The sequence below is a fragment of the Cannabis sativa genome, chromosome X (genome assembly GCF_029168945.1).
Source record: "Cannabis sativa cultivar Pink pepper isolate KNU-18-1 chromosome X, ASM2916894v1, whole genome shotgun sequence".
NCBI classification, from domain to species: domain Eukaryota; kingdom Viridiplantae; phylum Streptophyta; class Magnoliopsida; order Rosales; family Cannabaceae; genus Cannabis; species Cannabis sativa.
Genome location: NC_083610.1, coordinates 10,254,650 through 10,276,329, shown reverse-complemented (window position 1 = coordinate 10,276,329; position 21,680 = coordinate 10,254,650). Strand labels below are relative to the sequence as shown.

General features: G+C 35.5%; 1 protein-coding gene across 1 annotated transcript; it reads left to right on the top strand.

Moving 5' to 3' along the window:
* The first annotated feature begins 4,076 nt into the window (after nt 1-4,076).
* Nucleotides 4,077-21,406, top strand: LOC115704421 (uncharacterized). Its single transcript, XM_030631629.2, has 32 exons — nt 4,077-4,302; nt 4,407-4,580; nt 4,844-4,939; nt 5,135-5,204; nt 5,357-5,490; nt 6,961-7,101; nt 7,182-7,339; nt 7,543-7,711; nt 7,785-7,883; nt 8,320-8,397; nt 8,478-8,537; nt 8,677-8,834; nt 9,020-9,221; nt 9,769-9,888; nt 10,211-10,296; nt 10,382-10,486; nt 11,050-11,148; nt 11,688-11,776; nt 11,888-12,036; nt 12,352-12,495; nt 12,621-12,728; nt 13,252-13,362; nt 14,191-14,295; nt 14,403-14,513; nt 14,649-14,827; nt 14,934-15,381; nt 16,783-16,890; nt 17,088-17,146; nt 17,639-18,023; nt 18,737-20,254; nt 20,368-20,575; nt 20,659-21,406. The coding sequence occupies exons 1-32, from the start codon at nt 4,195-4,197 to the stop codon at nt 20,757-20,759; spliced, it is 5,880 nt and encodes a 1,959-aa protein (XP_030487489.2). The 5' UTR covers nt 4,077-4,194; the 3' UTR covers nt 20,760-21,406.
* Nucleotides 21,407-21,680: the final 274 nt, after the last annotated feature.

Sequence of the window (21,680 nt, the reverse complement as noted above, 5' to 3'; positions counted from 1 at the left end):
ATTATAGGATTGGTTTTAAGGTTTGCTTTCTATTTCTCTTAGACCTTTATAAGACTATTTCAAGTTTTAATATTTCCATGTTAAATTTTACGAGATTTTGACGAACCAAATGTTATAGGATGAGGTGTAGCATGGTCCCTATTGTTATGAGGTGTCCCCAAGTTTATTGGAATGAAGCAATCCAGAGGCAACAATCACAGTTTTCCCACTAATATTGTTAGCTCTGATTTTGAGAAGATTTTCTTTATTTATAATGATTAAAAATCACGTGTAAGGTTGTGATTGTATTATTATATTACCTTTATATTTTTTATGTTCTATAAATGCAAAGTATGGTATCAATATCAATTTGAGTTGATCTAAATTCATCCAAATATTTAGAAAATTAACTTGGCATAAGAGGCAGTTGATTTTAGATCAAAAGGCCAGTTAGTGTCATGCGGGGATGGCTCGTCCCATACATGTGAGGCATAAAGAATGAACATGGCAGATTAATATTTGAGGCCCTTCAAAGTGAACTGGGTCGGGCAGAGATGGTAGTAATCCACAATTCTCCTGAAGTACGGAAGCAAGGGCAGCATAACACCCTGCTTAGTGTGAGCGCCCGACCAAGCGCAGTACCCCTCTCTTGGATTGGTTGCTCGGTGGTTTGGAGAGGGAAGGAAGCATTCGACATCCCCCAAGTAACCGTGCTTCTGAAAAATCTTCATTTTTGTCTGGGTCACTATGGATGGAGGAGAAACCCACCGAACTCCTGCTGCACCTTGTCTTCTCTGAGAAACGACCTCGGTGTATTCCTCAGTAACGTAATCTTTAGTGGCCTCCAGGAAATTACCGGCCTCGGACACAGGTTGTCCGTCCTCATTGAAGCCACCAAAGGGTAACCTCCGAGTTGCACCTTCCTCCTTAACTTCAGAAGGAGAATCAGGACGGACCTCGCCCTGATCATCCATTTCTTGGACTTCAGCGTCCCCCTCAATGTCTTCCTCCTCAGCAGCAGGTCGGGCCTACTCTGCACTCAACATTGTGGCAAGCCGAGCTACGTGTGGGTCAGTTAGAGAAGACTTTCGCACTGTCTGTTTAGTGCGAGCCATCATCCTATTCCTAGACGAAGCCTGATCGATATGTCTGGCAATAGTTACAACGAAAGTAGCAATGGGCGTACCTGCAGCAGTAGAATTTGGACGGCCTATGGGTAAGGTATCAACTATATTTGGTCGGACAATATATGTCCAACTGAACGGTAAATATCGCCTCCACCCCTTCCTGAGCTCCCAAATGAAACGTCCGTAGCCTTCACCTTCGATCTGGCTGGGGTAAAAATGGTGTTGCACTTTGGGTTCTGGAGAAGGTGTGTGCTCGCTGCTTATCTCCCAATCTTCAAAGCTTGAATTGGAAAGACCATCACTAGATGAGGACAGACTAGCACAAAGACGATGATGATCCTTGCACAAAAGTTGGAAAAGATCCTGGTCGATTCGATGTTCGCTTCCCCAAAACTCACCAGAGTTCATCTACAAAAGGTAGGACACAAGATGAGTGTTTGGCTGGGATAACGAACACAAATAGATTGGTTATACCGACCAGGTCCAGTCAAGAAATCAAAAATAGAAATTTTGCATGGTATTGAGGTTTACAATCTAGAATTTCAAAATCACGAATTAAGGGTTGATTTTCACTAAGCCCCGAATGGGTAAGTGAATGTTAATACCGTGGAATTAAAATCAAAGCACATTCATAATCAAGCAACATGGGTAAGCATAGTCAAGATCTCACATTCCTAAACCTAAGTTTTCTATGGTTTTCCTAGAACAAGTTCAAGAACTATCAAGTTTTTTACAATGGAAACCCAAAAAATCAAATATTCAAGCATAAAAGAGGAAAGAAACGAAGAACTTACTCACTGTTTGAAGCTTTAGAGTTGCTCGGATGATACTGATCGATGTTTCCTAGGGATTCTTCAAAGGATTTGAGAGGAAAGGATTTCTTGCTCTGATTCTTCAAAAATAAAAATGGCTAAAAGTGGTTGATTAGGGATTTTAGCCCTTGTTATACCCAAAATTCTGCGAGCACATCAGAGGAAGACACGTGTCAAGCTGGGAAGAATAAAGAACTCAAACACGTAATTGCAATTACACTTGACGTGGAATAACTCGTTAAAAGCACAATTTGCAGAGTATGTTTATAATTTATTTGCTGAACAGTCTTATGCGAGATAAAAATGTACTAATTGTTGACTTGTGCCTCGATGAGAAACCATGTAGCTGCAAGTGTGCAAGACGAGGCATTAACCTCGTCGCATGGATGAGATATAATGACAACAGAAATACTTAGCGTATAGTACACAATATACAAACTAAGTATAAGCAGATGGGTGAATCAAAGTGATAGATAAGCGAGGCATCCATCTCGTTGTAAGAGGGCATGCATGCGAGAAAGATCATCTCGACACCAGAAACTGTAGTTGTCAGAATTAAAATAAAAGCAATATGAACCTCGAGAAGATATATGACGAGCTCCGGCTCGCCATCAGAGTTAACTTAGCTCCATTCCCAACGAGGCATCCCAATGAGATAAGGTTACCGTATATCTTTAATACGCGTTCATTTTGGTCCAATAAAAGCGGGATATTCACAGCTGTGTGAATATTAAATAAAAACTGCATTTACTTAGCGTGATATGTAATCAAATCCCATGATTCTAGGGGATGATTGTTGTAAAAAGATTACAGTCAACTTTGTAATTAACGACTCACTATATGACTATAAATAGTGGCAAGTAAGATCAAAAAAGGGAGGAGAAAAACTCATACAAAAGAGGTCCTGAGAAAACAATCAGAAATTTGAATAAGATTGACTCGTGGACTATGCAGAATTTTAACTACAAAACCACGTAAAAAACCTTGTGTTCATACTTTCATTTTTATAGCTTTTATTTTTTCTGTGTGAAATCGTTATTGTGAAGCTCAAATTTAGTTAACAAAAATCTGCGTTAACTGCCCTATTTATAAGCTAATTAGTGAGGTAAAATTATCATTTTAAAATTTGAATGCCTCGAATTCCTCCCAAAAATGTACGTGGAACACTCAATTACCTGAATGGTAACTGTTAAAACATATGCTAATTTTTAAGCGTGGTTCGATGTATATGTCAATCAGCATTAATGAGCTGAAAATTGAAGAGACCCTTGGTCAGAGTCACATCGGATCGCCAACAGACGCTTCAAACACGTGCCACATGTTCAAATAAGGATTCAGGGCGAGTAAAGTCCACGTGCGACCTCAAAGGTCCCGCGCAGACTTGGGAGGCAAATGTTATCCCATTTTTTGCACTATGACATGACAGCACATGCAGGTGACACGTGTCCAGCATTCCTTGCATCTCGGCAGAGATGAATATCCTGAACAGACTTCATGTAGCGCATCTGCACGCATAACGTCTACTTACCCGAGTAGGGTAAAGGGCAGACTACCCGAACATAGAGCAAGTTAGGCTTTCCAAACTATTCATCAGGACTTGACTACTTCAGAATGATATCGTGTAGTTTAAGCACGAAGACAATCCCCACAATCATGGGATTGAGTTAGAGGGATACGCCAGGCTGTCTCAATCCCCTATTTTGTGTATTCTATTTATGTAATGAATGTTCTTTTCTATTATAGATATTGTAAGCAAAAGGGAAACCTTCACTCATGCATGAAGCCCCTATAAATAGTGATCTAGCTTCACTGAAAAAGGGATCGAAAGAATCGTTTTAGAGAGAGATCTAAGAGAATTACTCAAAGATTTCATTGTAAGAGATTTGAGAGAGAAAACACTGTGTTCGTTGTTCTCAAATTAATACAATCAAAGGGGAGTAGACTATTACCGTATTAAAGGGACCGAACCTCTTCAAAATCTAGTGTTTTTTTTATCGTTTATTGGTTTTTGTTCTATTTTTATTACATTTCTAATTGCTTAATAATTGACCCACTGACGTTGGCTAAAAGCAAAATCAACAGTATTTTTTATGCAGTGTGATGCGGTGCGGACTGTTTGTGCGGTTTGATAAAACCCTCTCTTTGTTACCGTTTTCCTTGACAAAACTTCGTACAAGAGGCGCGGAAGCGCGAAACCCATAGAAATAAAAACCCTTGTTGAAGTGAGCAGAGACTAGAGAGGGCTTTACCTTTTCGAAGCTTTTCAAGACCCATCCATGGCGAACCCTAAGTCTGTCGACCCCTCTCTTTGGTGGGATCCTTTCTCTCTACTCCTCACTGAAATTGAACAAGCCTCTCCCTCCTCTGATCTTCCACCTTCTCTGGTAACTCTCTCATTTCGTTATCTTTCTCATTTTCATTCTCTTGTAAGTTCTAACTGTGGTCAACTTGGTTGCTGCTCTCTTTTTTCGTTCTTTTTCTTTTTTAGGTGAAGAAGTTGAAGGACAATCACTATTGGTTTGTCGACACCGTTTCTTGCTTCAAACCTCCAAATGAGAAGTCCAGGGAGGCTTTGAATTCTCAGCAACTAAAAATTGGGTCACACCAGCTGAAAATTCAGCCTGAATTGAAAGATAAAGCTTTGCAAATTAGTCCCTTGTTGGTAAGTTCTACATTGCAGTTTTAATCACATCTTTCCCTACTAAATCCTTGGACACAACCACCCTGCCTAAATCCTTCCAATTATCCCTCATCCCTTTCCTTCCTTCAACTTCTTCCTCCCGCATTTTACTCTAAAATAAGTGTGTTTCTGGGTTTGTGTTTGACTCTTCTAAAATATAAGTTTTTAATAATGTAAATGAGTTATTATTATGATCATTTTTCTTTTTATGTACAATCTGATTAATTAGTTTTTTCCTGTTACAGTGTCTAGATGAGGTTCAGTCTTATATCCTCGTCGAAAGATCTTTCGAGAAGTACAATGTAGTTCTCGACTCTATAGTTCAAGAGTTTCCTCACGTGGTTAGTTGTTTTTTTTTTTTTTTCCTTTCTATTTTATCAAATTCATTTTCAAATCCTGTCTAGCGGAATGGGGCTTCGACTCTTCTCTTCTAAGGAAAATTTTCTCTGTGAATGGAATGGATTTTTCCTCTCATGAAATTGCATTACTTTTTATGTTTTGTTTTGTTTTTTTTTTTTTTGTTTATTTGGTGTTAGGCATTGCTACAATACTACATTGAACGACAATGCCTGCTGAAGTGTACCAGGAGGATTCTCATGCACGCTTGTAAGTTTGTTATAAATGATGAGTGATTTAATTATTAAGTTCTCAGCTGTTATCTTTAGAGACTTATTTTTTCTTTTGGGTGTCTTCAACTAGTGCTAGACCCTCTACAGCTTAACTTAAACACTACTTTTTAAACTCATATTTTTATGCAGTATCTCTAGGAAACGGCTCTCGAAAAGATGCCGATATATGGAAGGAGGCATTAAACCTGATTTCTGATGGTTTAGAAGAAAAACTAGTCTCTGTTCTCCAAGAGCTTCTATCTTCTAGTCACCCTGCCCAAATGGTATATTTATTATGAAAAGAAAAGATGTATTTTCACCATTTTAGTTTCTTACAACATGATGAATAAAATGATACAAATGAAGCCTTGAAACATAAGCTTCAGGTGTCACTTTTCCAAACTTACACTAATTTACTTTCAATAATCTGTGTTTGGTGGATAAACTTTATTCTTCACTTTAAGAACTCTTCTTTGTAGCATGTCTTCAAACTTATACTAATTAACTTTCAATAATGAATTTGTGTTTGGTGGATAAACTTTATTCTTGACTCTTCAAGAACTCCTTTTTGTAGCATATGTGTTTGTGGTTTTGAAAATGTTACTATGTTATTTTTATTCTTAAATGTCCTTGGTAAATTTAGGCCACTGAAACTTTGGTGAAGTTCTGTCATAATTTACTATATGTACCTTAGTTCTAGCTTCTAGGATGCCATCTCTTGCAACAATTTGCTTATTTATTTATTTTTTATTTAGGCTCTTTGTCTAACACTACAATATTTGCAATAATTGGATTTTCACGAGTAGTAATTTTAGAAAGAGCATTTGCTTATACTATGTTATTTAGATTCTTAAATTTCCTAGGTAAGTTTAGGCTAGGGGTGTTCATAAAAACCGAAACCGACCAGACCGTAACCGAATTTTCGGTTCCACGTCATCACCGAATTTGGCGGTCGGTTTCGGTTTCAGTTTTTTTAACATGGCGGTCGGTTATAATTTCTTATCATTGGTACTGCGCAAGGTTTGAAAAAATCTATATTGGGATCAAATGTGATCTCTTTAATCAAATCAAAACATAGGATTGAGGCGTAAGTCTTTACCATTCAAAATCATAAATTTTAAAAATATAAAATTAATAATCAATGATGAGATTTAAAGCTTAACCTTAGTTTATAGAAGTCACATAATAAGAAAGCAAAAACTGTAATATTTTAGTAGCCTAGGATAAAACTAGACATAATATAAAAGTCTACAATTCTGTATTTTGTTTTTATTTTACTGTCTTACTAGTTGCTTTTAGTTCTCTTAATTTTCTATTGTTTCAAGCCTAGTGGCCCACAAAAATATAATAAAAACATAAACCATTTTTTAAGCCCAAGTTAAGTGATAAAACAGGGGAGAAAAAAGGTTCCCCCCAATCAAAACCTATGCATAAGTTGGTTTTGAAATCCAACAAGTTTTACTACCTTTCTTCACGCCTCAAATGAAATTGGTTTTAAAACATGGGTTGTGAAAGATTTTTACTAACTGTGGCAGAAGGCTACCATATTGTGAGATTTGAGAAAATTATGAGATAGTTATTGAGATTACTGGGGTGATATTTCATTATCCTATCCCAGATTAAATTTAATTTCAAATGGTGCCACTGGTTGTTGCAGCCAGGTCTGAAACATGCATAATTTCCTGTTCATATCATTTTTGTTGTTATCTTAGTTAAGGTTTTTAACACTAAGTTTCCTGTGAAAATTTTCATAGGATGTTGACCTCTTCACCTTGTGGGCTGAGGAGACGCTGATTGAAGACTATTTGGTTTTGGACATTCTTTTCCTCACTTATTATGAGTCATTTTGTATTTGCAACGGTCAGAGGTGGAAAACATTGTGCTCACTTTTCAAGGTACTTTGTCATTCTTGTATTGGAAGTGCTTCTTAAAGCTTTTCTATTCTTAATCATTGCTCCAAACTTTCTTTCACCAGGGAATTTTGTCCGGGTCATATAACTTAAGAAAGCTGGAAGTTTCAACTGAAGCAATACAGTCTTCTTATCAAGCAAAGATCCAACTGTTACTTGTCCTAATAGAAACTCTGGACTTGGAAAATCTTTTACAGATGGTCCATGATGAAACTCCTTTCAGGTGTTCTGCTGATCATTAGTTTCACCTTCAATGTTTTTGTGATAGTACTGTTCTATCTGTATTGGATCTTTAGAAATAAAGTAGAAAATTTATGTTCAATTTAATGGACACATCTATAACTATATGAAGTGATAAAAGTAATACTATCCATCTCTTTTTCACCTGTTCTTCCTTTAATGTAAAATGCACGCACTATTCTTCAGGGAGGTTTCTTCTCATTTTTCCTTGATTGATGTCCAAGAGATGGATACGATAGTGTCAAGTCTTAATGCTTTTGAAACTAAGGAAGCAGGCCCACTAATTCTAACATGGGCAGTGTTTCTTTGTCTGATTTCATCACTTCCAGGAAAAGAAGAAAACAATGTTCTAATGGTATGCTCTTCTTGGCTTCTTTTCCCCTCTGCACTATACTGTTACAATATTTAATTAACACTGTTTCTGGCAGGAGATTGATCATATTAGCTATGTTCGTCAAGCTTTTGAAGCTGCTTCACTGAGATCTTTTCTTGAGATCCTTGAGAGTTACTTATTAAATGAGTCAGATGTAAGTTATCTTAGTCTTTCTAGTTTCTGCTTAGTTAGTTGAACTGTGTTAGTTACCTAATATGAGAAATCTCTCTCTTAAGTTGCGTTTGGTTGGAGGTAATGAAATGGAAAGGAATCAAATTTCATTTCATTCCTTTTTTTAGTTGCATTTTATAATATTGGAATGTCATTCCAATGGAATGATTTTTCCATCATTTTAGTGGAATGACTATTTTATTTTGAAATGGAAGGAAAGACTATTCTAATGCAATATGAGAAAAAATTTAATTTTTTTTTATGCATTTAAATTTTATTTCATTCCTATTTCCATTCCTATCCATATGTTTTCATTCCTCCCAACCAAACACAACCTTAGTTCCTCACTTGAGTTTCTATTAAGCAGTTTGATATTAGTTTGAAGTCTGATATTTTTTTTACTTTGTTTCTTTCCTTAGGGACCTGTTGCTGGTTATCGAGGTGTATTGAGAACATTTATTTCTGCATTTATTGCATCTTATGAGATCAATATTCAGGTAGTTACTTTAATTATCTTGAATGAGCTGAAGGTGTTTATTTTAGTTTGTTTTAATATTTTCTGTTGTCTATGTTGCAGCTGGAAGACAGTACTCTTAATTTGATACTGGATATTCTCTGCAAAGTTTACCGGGGAGAGGTTTGGCTGCATGATGATTGTGTTTCAGGGTCATTCATTGATTATTTTGTTGAATTTTCATTGGTGATACTATTAAATTTGATATTTTTCTTTTCCTTCGTAGTTTCTAATTGGATGTTGATGCTCTTTAATTTTTCAGGAATCACTTTGCATTCAGTTTTGGGACAGAGAAAGTTTTGTTGATGGTCCTATTCGGTGTCTTCTTTGTAGCCTAGAAGGTGAATTCCCCTTTCGGATTGTGGAACTTATTCGCCTCTTATCATCCCTATCTGAAGGAACTTGGCCAGCAGAATGTGTGTAAGTTCCTTTATTAGCTTTTTCTAGTAATCTCATTGGTTTTGATTAGATTGGTTCATCAATTGGTTTTCTTTTGGTAATGTTTGTACTAATGGTTTTTGATACTTTTGAAATAATATAAAGATGTGTCTTCTTATTCAATTGTCACGTAATTCTTGCAAATTTTGTGTCCTTCATGTGAACAGGTATAACTTTCTTGATAAGTCAGTGGGCATTTCATCCTTGTTTGAGATTACAGATGATTCCTTGGTGGATGCCACATCCCAAATTGTTGAAACACGTGCTCCATTGCATGTCCCTGGTATTGAAGGTCTGCTGATCCCTAGTAGCACTCGTGGACATATTTTGAAATTAATTGGTCCAAATACTGCACTTGTACGATGGGAGGTAATGGTGCAACTGCATTCTCTAATCTGTTTTTCTATTTCTTTCTTCTAGCATCAAATGCTGGTTTTTAATGAGATGATATGTATTTTTGTGTTTTCTACTGAATGAGTATTGAATTTGGTATCGTGGAAATGTGTCAAATTTGGCATGGTGGAAACATATTCAATGTGGTACGAAAGAAATCTTTTCCTCCACTTGTTTGTGCTCTTATCTTATACATTTGTAGTAAGAATGCATTCTGTCTTTGGAAGTTGGTAGATTGTTGCTGATGAAGATTTATTGGCAATCCTTTTTAAAATGAAAGTGAAATCAATAAATGGAAAAATTGTCTTATTGATGACGAATTATGGACAAATTGTGTCTTGTTCTTTTGTAGGGTACACCCTGGATAAAACATAGCTTAGATAATTTTGAGTGCTATGATTCATGATGATAGGAAACTACTTTTGAGGGATCAGGAACTTACGCACGTTCTAATCTAATGAATATTTATCCTGAGCTTTTAATGTTACTCTTTTTTGTGCTAATGGATGCATCTTTGGTCCAGTATACACATTCTGGGGTGCTTGTCCTGCTGCTGCGTCTAGCCCAGGGGCTTTATTTGGATGGCAATGAGGAAGCTCTACTTACTCTTGATCTTCTTAATCAGATGATATCTTCTAATGAGGTGATAAAATCCAGTGTTTCTTAATTTACTTGTTCCCTACTGGATTTTTGTTAAAACTTGTGACATGTGATTAGTTTACTTCTTGGTTGTTCATGCATTTTCTTTTGGATTTTATTTTACCGTATGTAGGGATTAAGGTCTGTTAACTATTTTCTGCTCTTTGGAATTGACACAAATGGGAATCTTCAATATGTTGTGTTTTGATTAATATTTTATCAAGAGTTCCTTTTCTTGATAGGCTTGTTTGATTTATTTATTTATTTTGTATAAATTTCTTAGTTTACCTTGCTTTTTTATTTATATTTTTTCCTTTTTGCTCTAGGCTGTGTGTTTTGCTTTAATGGACATTGGCAACTCATTTCATGCTCAAGAAACTGCTTTGAGTGGGCAATTGGAAAGTCGAGTGTGGTAAGTACTGTTTTTTTTTTCCTATGTACTGTGTTATGTTAGTTTCTTGCTACGTTAATGTTCTTCTCTCTTATCTTTTGCCCAGGGTTGTTGAGATCATCTGCACTCTGGTCAGGAAATTATCTCCTAATCCTGGTAGTGCTGCTATAATGGCCATAGGTGTCAACATCTTGGCAAAGATGTTGAAATGGTAAACTAGTTCATATATTACTGCTTTTTCTTTCTTTTTATGTTGTATTTTCTCCTCTTTTTCATTTAATCTCATTTTAGCTGTAGAACTTATATATAACTCTTTTTTGCATGAAGTTCGGGGCGAATTTGATTGAGCATTTTAAAGTGAACACCATATGCTAGCTGTTTTACCAATGACTGTAATTAAAAACATAATGCTCACTGTGGAAGGATAGTAGTTAAGTTCATCTAGAACATTGTTTGATTTAAGATCAAACAAATATAAAAAAAGGTCACTAAGAGCATCATAACCATGTCATTTGATTTTGGCGATTTTTTTTGCTTGTTATAGAGATGTAGCTGTATTTTTCCACCAGCTTGTTTCATATGATTTACTGATGCAATTGTTTCAGTAAGGCTGTAGGGATGTGAATGCTACAAACCATGGAACTTCGTGGCTTTAAATTATTTTCTGGGCCTCTTGGCATATACTTAAATAGTTTGCTTGCCAGAGGCCTTGCTTCTGATTATGGTGACTTTTACAATGAATGAATATGTTTTTGTTTTTTGTTTTTTGGTCAGTTGCCCTTCATACATTGCTGCAGCAGCTGTAAAGGCAAATTTATTTGATGTGGCTTTAAATACAAATATTCTTGATACTGGCTCTAATAATTCCTTGAGGTAAGGCCTTAAGTTCTATGATTTGAATGTGCATTTCCATTCTGAACTGGATGTATGCCATCAATTTGCATGTTGACTTGAAAAAAAAAAGTTTTGTTTATTGACTTCGACATATTTTTCTGTATAGTGGTCTAATGCATAATGTGAAATGAACCTGTATTATTACATTTTTTTTTATTTCAATTGTTGTTCCTCATTTCAGGAAGTTCAACAGTTCAATATTTACGTTATTCTTTATTTTATCCATTTTCTGAAATTTGCATTTTTTTGTTAATTCTACTTCAGGCAGTTCAGTAGTTTAGTTATTTCCATGTTATTTAATCAGTACATTTAATTTCTCCATTGGTTCCCAATTGTGTGTTGTTTCTTTTGTATTTTCATAGATTTTTCTATCTGGTTAAAAATTCTTAGTTTTTGCTCCCTGTGAGTGGCAGATGATATATGTTATTTTCAGTATGTGTATCCTTTGTCTTGGTAAACGTAAAATCTGTGTTATAAAATGGAGATTGTGGTCTAAGTATATTACCTTATTTTTCTAGCGGATCGTGGTTGCTTTCTGGAAAATTGGCAACAATGCTATTGATTGACTGTGAGCAGAATGAGAATAACTGCTTCTTAACTACAGCAGGTATGTGTAGGAGTATGCAATTAATGTTTCATGTGATCAGGTCAATGATGCTTTATATTGTGTGGACACCAAAGTAGTACATGTTGTGATGTGCCATGTAAAATGTTGCAGTGCTGGATTTCACAATGCAGCTGATGGAAACGGGATTTGAGAATGACACTGTTCTTGCATTAGTTGTTTTTTCTCTGCAGTATGTCCTTGTAAACCATGAATATTGGAAATTCAAGGTGAAACATAGTCGCTGGAGAATAACATTGAAGGTATACCTTGAGTTTTACCATTGAATTCTAATTGGTTCTCTCTTTCCATCCCTTTTTTTTTTATTATTATCTTTGTCCCTCAATAGTATAGAAAACATAATGCAGTTAGATTATTTAACTTGTTTTTTAAAAAATGATATATTATTGAAGATAATAAATTCAATTTTATCCATTATTTATAATTTATAGTTGTCTTTATTTGATTTGCAAGTTTTATATAGTTCTACTTCTACACATTGGAGGTTAATATTCTATGGCAGGTTGTGCTTGACAGGTCAATCTGATTTTCTCTCCTTTTTTCAAAAAATATTTTAGGTGCTTGAACTGATTAAAAAAGGCATTGCGATGACATCATACTCTGGAAAGCTGGTTGGGGTCATCTGGGACATGTTACTTTCTGATTCTTCAATCCATAGTACTCTTTTTCGGATTGTTTGCACGACTTCACAAGCGTTGGAGGTCTGAATGCTGATTCTATTTGGTCAGAGTCTGCTATTTAATTTTGTTTTCTTCACTAATTTGAGCTTTATACTTTCTGTAATCTTGTTCTTCTTTTGTCTTGTATTTTTCCCTCCGTCTCGCAGAAACTTCATGTTAGCCGTCTCTTTGATGTTATGGAAATTGAAGGTTTATCACTTGCTATATCGTCTGTTTTGGAGATTCTATATAATGTGCTTGCCAAATTTCCCAAGGTACATTGTTAATTAAACAAAGAGTTACTTTCTATTCTTTGACCAAGTTGGAAATTAGTAACACAGGTGTTACAATTCTTGGTGCTATTGATATATGATGAAAAACCCACAGACCTGCTTAGCAGGCCCAATTTTGAAACCGGGTTTTCCACCTTACTTTACAGTATTAACAGGTGTGTGAAACTATAACAATTGCTATGAGAAGTGCTCATGGGGGGATTTGAATCTCAGCCATTCTGGAAGCAAACTACATGCTAAACATTTGAGTTACTCTTGGGTATACTGTAAAGCATATTAGTAACCTTCTTTGTTGCAAAGAAGAGTAATTATATTCTGATATTTTTACCTACTATTTGTTTAGGACCAGAAAATGAAAATTTTGTTTGTCTTAATCTGCAAAATGCACATTTGTTTATAGGATTCTCTCTTATGATTTTGGTTGATTAGGTGATTATGTACATTTTTTTACATAAGTCTCTCTTTGTAATTGTAAGAGATGATGTCCTGTTCTTTTACTTTTCAGGATACATCTTCCAGCCTCCCCATCTTTCTTCAATCAGTATTGTCATCTGCAACAAAACCAATATCTGTAGTTGCTGCTGTTGTCTCCTTGGTATCTTATTTTCGCAATCCTGTAAGTATTCTCTTGGTGCTTGAACTGGAAGTTTTTTTCATACAATGTTTTTTCCTCTTATCTGAGGGGAACTTCTCTGCTAGTTATTCATTCAAATACAACACTTGAAGATTCTTTTACTTTTTTGGTGTTCTTTTTCCATTGTGGTAGTTTGATCTTTTCAGTTTATGACCCATACTATTCATCACCAACATTTTGTGGAGTGTGTATGTATTTGTATATTATATATATAGGTTTTCAATAACATAACGGGGGAGGGATTAGTCTAAGACAATTGACCTCTTTCTCTTTTTTCATTATATATATATATATATATATATATATATTTGTTTCTATCTTTAATAATGAAACTATGATTTTTTATTAAAGAGGAAGAAGATTGAACTAGGCTTCCTCTGCCTAGCTACAGGAAAGCAATATAAACTTGAATCACACTATTCCATTGGACAGTAGATATTAAAAGAAGGGTTTTGGTGTGTATCTTTTTTGTTGGAATCAAATTTTGCTTTTAACACGAACGGAAATCATTGTTTCTTAACGTAAGTAAACTTCATTGATTCTGTGAAAATCACTAGTAGTAATTTTCTGCTGATTGAGGAAGACTTACATTGTGTGTGTGTGCAGTTGTCTTATTTTGTTATTTGTTCCATCGTGCTTGACCTCAATTGGTGGGGATACTAAAAAGTGAAGGTCTATGCATGTAAAATGGAAATCTTGCCTGTACCGTATGCTTTTGATTCCATTTTTAGTTTTATGATTGTATGTAAACAGTGGCTATACCTACATTGTTGGAAATTTTTACTAAGGAGTTCTAGCTTATCCATGCAGGGTATACAGATTGGCGCAACTAAAGTACTTTCAATGCTGTTGATGACAGCAGATTTCTTGCCAGCATATTTTTCTGCAAGCAGCTTTGGTTTGGATGATAAACAGGTTTAGCATGTTTGAATCTGCATTTTCTTTACTGATCTTTAATTTTTATATTTAAATGACAGAGTCATTGTTTCTAATTTAATATTTTTTATTAATACACCATTTAGGTTACTGATCTGAAAGATTCTGTAAGCTTTATTCTACTCGAGCAATCTGAAGAAAATGAAGACTTATTTGTTGCTACTGTCAATCTTTTCACTGCTGCTGCTCGTTATCAGGTGTGCAGTGTTACTTTTTGACATGTGTATCTGTTTTCTGCTGTCAATAGGTGAATCGCTCTTGGGTAATTTTCAGTTGTTCTTTTTTCGGATTTTCTGATTAACTGTTTATGTTGAACCTTCTGCTCTATTCAGCCTGCTTTTTTTATTGCTGTATTTGCCAATAAAGAGAATATGGACGTCCAAGCAAGTAATGCTGGTGGTGGGAAGCTGCCAGCAATTGAGGTTTCCTCTGGGGCAGTAGAGTCTAAAGATTCAAGTCTTGTAGATGCAGTACTTTGTTATATTGTAAATTCTGATAGTCATATCAATAAGTAAGTTCTTCTAGAGACATCCTTAGCCTGGTTTATCCTTCAATTTTGCCGGGTTGCTTTTTAACTATTTTGTTACATATTTTGATTGGTTTATTCTTTATTACAGCAAACCCTTTGTGCTGCTTAATGTGCTCAACTTTTTAAAGGCATTGTGGGAAAGGGCGGCCCAATATATCAATATATTGGCGAGGTTGAAAAGCTCTGAGAAGTTCTGGAAGCAATTGTCAAAATGTGTTCCACTAACTTCTCCGGATTCTTTGCCTGATAGCCTGACTGAGATGGAAGCTCTAAATCAGGCATACAGATATCAATGTCAATCTTCCATAATGGAAATAATGGCATATGACATGTTTCTGCAAAAAAAGTTGTCACAGGTGGAGTCACAAAAAAAACAAGTACCTGAGTCAAAGGGAAGCACTGATAAATCAAAAGCTGCAAATCTATATGATCATAGAGATGTTTTATCAACATGGTGTCACGGTTCTGTCTTGGTTAATCTAATCAAGTTACTTACTACTTATGACTATGATAACAAATCATTTTATCATGCAGAGGTAACGATATTAACCCCTTTTGCTTTTTACTTGATCATCTATTTTTAAATAGAGTTTTTGGCGGCTAAATCCTTTGAACTATCATTTCACTTGCATTTAACCCTTTAAATTCAAATTTTAGTGGTAAAACCTTCCGAACTACTCAACCGTTAGCAAATTTTAGGTGTCATTCATTTACCACAGTTAAGTGCTAATATGGACTGCGTATGTGTATATTCTTGTACACATGGTACATTCTTATTGGTACACCTAATATTATTATTTAAAAATTATAAAAATAATTTCAAAATTAGAAAAATTAAAAAAAAATTGTTTTTCTTTAATTCATTATTTTCCATATTCTTTTTCTCTTTTACTAAATAAATAAAACAGCAATAATAATAATAACCCTAGTTACACTAAACCTATTTAATTTTGAACTCACTACTCATCATCTAAATCACAATGTAAGCTTACACAATAACAAAATTTGTTTGGTTATCGAGACAAATTGAACTTGTGTGGGCTCCTTGATGCTCGCAACGTCCCTCTCTTACGGAAATTTCAGGTAGAAATTGATAACACACTAAAACTCATCTTGATCTAGTCCAATGACGGAGCTCTCGCCGAGGTCACGACGGCCGTCATCGTCTTCATCGCCATCCTCAGCAAGTCACCAACCTGAAAACTGAACAAGCAAATAATGAGATCGAGAACAATCAACATTGATGGTCCTTTCAGATCTGGGATGCAAATCTCGTGAGAATGAGAGAAAGATATAATGGGAGAGAGAAAAAGAGGGAGAGAAAGAAATAATGAAAGAGAGAGAGAAGGAGAGTGTGAGAGAGATAGAAGAGGAGCGACTGGTTTAGCGGCGGCGACGGCGGGCGGGGGTGGCTATCCGACAGAGATGAGTGAGGGAGGTGGAAGAGAGAGGGTGAAAGAGATGGGTCCTCGAGAAAACACAGCTTGTTTTTTCTTTTTTAGTTTTTGTTTTCTTTTAATATCTAATTTTTAATTTGTTTGTTTGTTTGTTTTCATTTTATTTTATTTATTTATGTATATTTATAATTTTATAACTTTGTATTATCATTTAAATTTGAATAATAATATTAGGTGTACCAATAGGAATGTGCCACGTGTAAGTATACACATAAGCAGTCTATGTTAGCACTTAACTGTGGTAAATGGATGCTATCTTAAATTTGCTAATGGCTCAGTAGTTCGGAAAGTTTTACCACCAAAATTTGAATTTGGAGGGTTAAAAATGATAGTTTAGAGAGTTAAGCCGCCAAAAACTCTTTTAAAAATGTACATTGGAGACTTGTTGCGACTATATGTTTGGAGATGATTTTAAGTTTAGATGGATCCTTTAATGTGATTATTGGCATTTTAATAAATTTATCTAGTAAATCTTTGCAGGTTTCTGCCAGTTTAGTTACAGTGCATTTGATTGAGAAAGTAACTGCTGGTGATACTGGAAGCTTATCTGTATCAATACTTCAGAAGATCAGCACCATGTCTAAAAAGGTTTGCTGTTCCCCTGTTATGACCGGTGTAGATAGTTTAGATAAATACTTCAGCCATGCTGTCCAAAATTAGTTGTGAAGTATTAAGCTCTTTGAGGGCTTATTTTAATTATAATCATAAAATGTTAACTCTTTCAGTTTTTCGAAATTTTTAGGTTCCATAATATCTATGTTTTTTCTTTCTTCCCTATTTTGCAGCTTAGAAGTCATCCTGCTTTCTCTGAATTGTTAGCCCAATATTCACAGAGTGGTTATAGGTAATCTGTCCTTGTTATTTTTGACTCGGTGTTCAAAGTGTGCTTTTTTAACGAGTTGGGAATTGGTGATAAATCCTTGGCAATCATTTACTAGGATTTTAATCATTGCAGTTACAGAATTAGTTCTGTGAAAACCCCCTTAGAAAGGTTCTGGATATGGTTGGAGCAGTGCTACTTGGCCCCAGTTGGGTCAGCACTGTAAGAGAGAATGAGTGGGCCTAGATCTACTTTATGTATTGTATGCTATGATATTCACATGTTTTACCACATGATATGCAATCTCTTTTTTTTTATAATTCATATACTTCATTGCCAGTAAAAAATGTTTCCACACCTTGTCTCGCTTCTAACCCCTGTATATTTTTCTAACCATTGCCACAATCATGCATTTTTTTTTAATCTAGATTTGCACATACATGTTCATAATTTTTGTACACTTTATTTACTTTTATATATGAGATGCTTATATGCTTAATCATTTTCTTGTTTCAGTGAAGGGAAGGAACTAAATAATTTGATACTTAATGATCTTTATTATCATCTTGAAGGAGAGCTTGAGGGTCGTGAAATTAGCGCTGGGCCATTTAAAGAACTTTCTGAATACCTGGTTGATTCAAAAGTTATGCACAATTACCAACATAAGTATGACAATGACTTTCTTATAACTTACAAAGATGTGTACTTGTTTGATCCCGAGCGTGTACGGGCTGATTTGGGGTCAGATCTTTGGGACTATTTGAAGTGGAAAACATCTAAAGAGATCACAAAAAGAATGCTGTCTCAGATGATGTGGGCAAATTCAACGGTGTTGCTTAGAAATTCAAAGCTTGCTGCATTGAAATCATTAATAACTGTCTTAACCATCTATGAGAATGATGTGAGTTATCAGTCTGATTGTCTTGTTGCATGTCTAAAGTGAAATTAGGGTCTGTAGCTGCTGTAATTGCATTCTTAAAAGTTAGGGATATTTCGGTGGTGGTTGAATTAGTGTTTTTACTTTTATCTGCTTTGAAATTAATTCATGTAGATTCATAATCTACTGAAGTTTGTAGTAACTGAAAGTTTTGTGATATTTCTTTGCATTGGTTAAGGATTCTACAGTAATTTCTGTACATTAGTCAACACTAATCAGTACTGCATTGGCATAATTGACTGAGAATACATGTATGCATCACTGTTTATAATTACTTTATATTTCGGCAATAAAGTTCTAGAGTTTAGCACCTGTTTGAGCTTCGTATTCTATTACTTTTATCCTTTAAATGAGATACGAGCGTAGATGGGATCTACCCTAAAAGTATCTCATTTTAAATGCTGTTCTTACTCAAATGTCCCCATCTTTAAACTGATGTTTCAGTAATTATGGACCTGAACCGGAGATGTTTTTTGGGTTGAGGCCCCTAAACCTAAACCTGAAAATGTAAATGTTTGTTGTGTGCAATAATACATCTTTTCCCTGTGTGGTAGCAATTTCAAGTATGCCACCTGGCATTGCTCCCTTGGGTTTTATATTGTGTATAGTTTTATTATTTGATTCATTTTAGAACCCATAATTTTTTTAAGCATATGACTTATTTTCTGTTATTGCAGGAGAAAAATGCCACATTGGGAGGGATCTCTAATGAACTTATTCGAACATGTATAGATCACATATGCAAGTGCTTCAGGGACACTGTGGAATCATTAGCTCCATATAGAGGCAGTGGCTCTGAAGACACATTTCATTTTCTTTCAGCCCAATCAGAACTGCTTCTCCATCTTTTGCGATCTGCACATAAAAGCCTCAACTTCTCTGTTTGTGTACATTTGTTGAAAACAGCAGGTTCTGGCCTTCGGGTACTGTGTGACTTCAGGCCATCAGCTACTGAGGTTAACATAACAATTAAGCTTTTACTTGTATTGCTTCTCTCGACAGTGGAGTTTTGTTGTCTCAGTTCACATTTTGGTGGCATGATAGATAAGGAATCTGTTGAGGACATGGCTAAAATTTCTAATGTGTGTCTGGGACTACTACCCATTCTTTGCAACTGTATAGTCATTGCTGATCACTGCACCCTCTCCCTGACAACTGTTGACTTGATACTAAGAAATTTCTTGACACCCAACTCATGGTTCCCCGTTATACAGTCTCACCTCCAGCTGAACGATGTTATTTTGAAACTTCAGGACAAGAGTTCCTTTTCATCTGTCCCTGTTGTTATGAAGTTCTTTTTGACCCTTGCTCGTGTTAGGGAAGGTGCTGAGATGCTTGTTAATTATGGTTTTCTCTCATCCTTGAGATTTTTGTTTACAGAGTACATGGATGGTAGACCTTTGTCTATCTCAACTGACAAGTTGGAGAAGCCTCAACAAGTTTGGGGCCTTGCTTTGGCTGTCATTACAGCTATGGTTGAGTCCTTAGGAGACAGTCCTTCATGTAGAGATATTTTAGACAATGTGATACCGTACTTATTCTCAGAGAAAGGGTATATTATTTCTTATTATCTCAGTGCACCAGACTTTCCTTTTGATGATCATGACAAAAAAAGACCTAGGACTCAAAGAACAGAAATTTCTCTATCAGCTCTCAAGGAAACTGAGCATACTATCATGTTAATGTGTGTTCTTGCAAGACACTGGAAATCGTGGGTTAAGGCCATCAAAGAAATGGATTCCCAATTGAGAGAACAAAGTATCCATCTTTTAGCCTTCATTAGCAAAGGATCTCAACGTCTAGGAGACTCTTCCAGTATCAATGCGCCACTCTTATGTCCTCCTGTCCTAAAAGAGGAGTTTGATAACTGCAATAAGCCGTCATTTATGAACAGCAAAAATGGATGGTTTGCCCTTTCACCTCTTGGTTGTGTCTCGAGACCAAAATTTTCAGCTGTTTCTACAACTTCAACATCTCTCATAATCAGAAGTCAACCAGCCGAAAGTGCTAATCATGCTGCACAAACGTACTTCTCTGATGTTGTTTCTCTAGAGATATATAGAATTTCATTTCTACTATTGAAATTTCTATGTTTGCAAGTTGATGGTGCCGCTAGAAGGGCAGAGGAGGTAGGTTATGTGGATCTCGCTCATTTTCCTGAGCTTCCAATGCCTGGTATTTTACACGGCTTACAGGTAGCATTCCTGTCTTAATTCTTAACACATGTACTGTTATAACCCTTTGGATGTACTTGAAGCTTTGAACTTAAGGTTGAATAGTTTAACACCCTTTGTTGTACACAATGCAGGATCAAGCAATCAGCATTGTTGCCGAGCTATGCGAAGCCAACAAATTGAACCAGATTAAAAAAGAAATACAGAATGCGTGTTGCTTATTACTACAGATAATGGAGATGGCCTTGTACTTGGAACTTTGCGTTCTACAGATATGTGGCATGAGACCCGTGCTAGGACGTGTTGAAGATTTTTCTAAGGGAGTGAAGAAGTTGTTAAGAGGTAAATTCTCTTCTTTCCATTGACAAGTTTAATTCCTTATCTATCATTATATTTCTCATTTTTCTTGGTTCATTGTTTTGCAGCAACTGAAGGACACGCTTTCCTGAAATCCTCAGTTAAGTCCTTGAAACAGATAATATCATTTGTCTATCCTGGATTGTTACAGACCGAGGAGCTTATGTGAGAATCGCATTGTTGTAGACACAGGTGTACTCTAGTCTCTAGGCTGAAAAGATTATAGGAATATATTTTTTTTAATGGAATTTTAAAATCTTTATATGGGGAAAAGAAAATCAATGTATAGAAATTTGGGTCCACTTCCACCCCAATAAGTTATTCTTACAAATTATAATGGTGGCATTTTCCATATTAGCTGTTCTTTGTTGTGATTCCAAAGGTGATAATTAGGTAGCTTGCTTTGGACAAAAATAGGTCCAACCTATGCTGCAAATCTGCAACTATTGTTTGACTGGCCCCTTATGTCCATTTATGTGGTCGAAATTCTCTCTCGTCCTTTTCCTTTTTTAATTTTATTTTCTTAAAATTTTCCTTTGTTAGAGTGAGGGGCCGATGGTTGTTTATCTTTAGTGGATAGTGGGGGCTGTGGCGTGAGACTATTAGGCTAGTTCCATATAACTGCATTGACTGGTCGGTCTATCATTATTAATCTTAATCCTTTTCCTATAAACTATATTGTTTAAGGTATGAAATTTAATTTCAAGTTTCTCAACGGCCGTGTAAAAAAACAACAGCCCAGTAAAAATGCTTCTTTTATTTTTTAAAACGCATGGCATTTTTAATAATCTGATGTGATGGCTGCTCTTTTTGAAAGATTTCTTCTTTTGTAAAAATTTAAAATTTCTCATTATTTTTTATCGCTGAAATTCATTTAATTATTTGGTGTAGCAGTTGGTCCTACTTTAGATGCCCTCATGCTTTCTGTGATATTAGAGGTCATAAGTGATACCAATTAGGGGTACCCTATATTATGAAAATCATTATTATTACTGTGAAACCTTTTTCAGTTGTCCCCCTCCTCTCTCTCTCTCTCTCTCTCTCTCTCTCTCTCTCTCTCTCTCTCTCTCTCTCTCTCTCTCTCTCTCTC

Excerpts from the sequence above, each read along its gene's own strand:
- LOC115704421 (XM_030631629.2), top strand. The coding sequence starts at position 4,195 with ATGGCGAACCCTAAGTCTGTCGACCCCTCTCTTTGGTGGGATCCTTTC. Across the intron at positions 7,102-7,181 it reads CATTGTGCTCACTTTTCAAG|GGAATTTTGTCCGGGTCATA; the intron begins GTACTTTGTCAT and ends TTCTTTCACCAG. Across the intron at positions 14,296-14,402 it reads TTGGTTTGGATGATAAACAG|GTTACTGATCTGAAAGATTC; the intron begins GTTTAGCATGTT and ends TACACCATTTAG.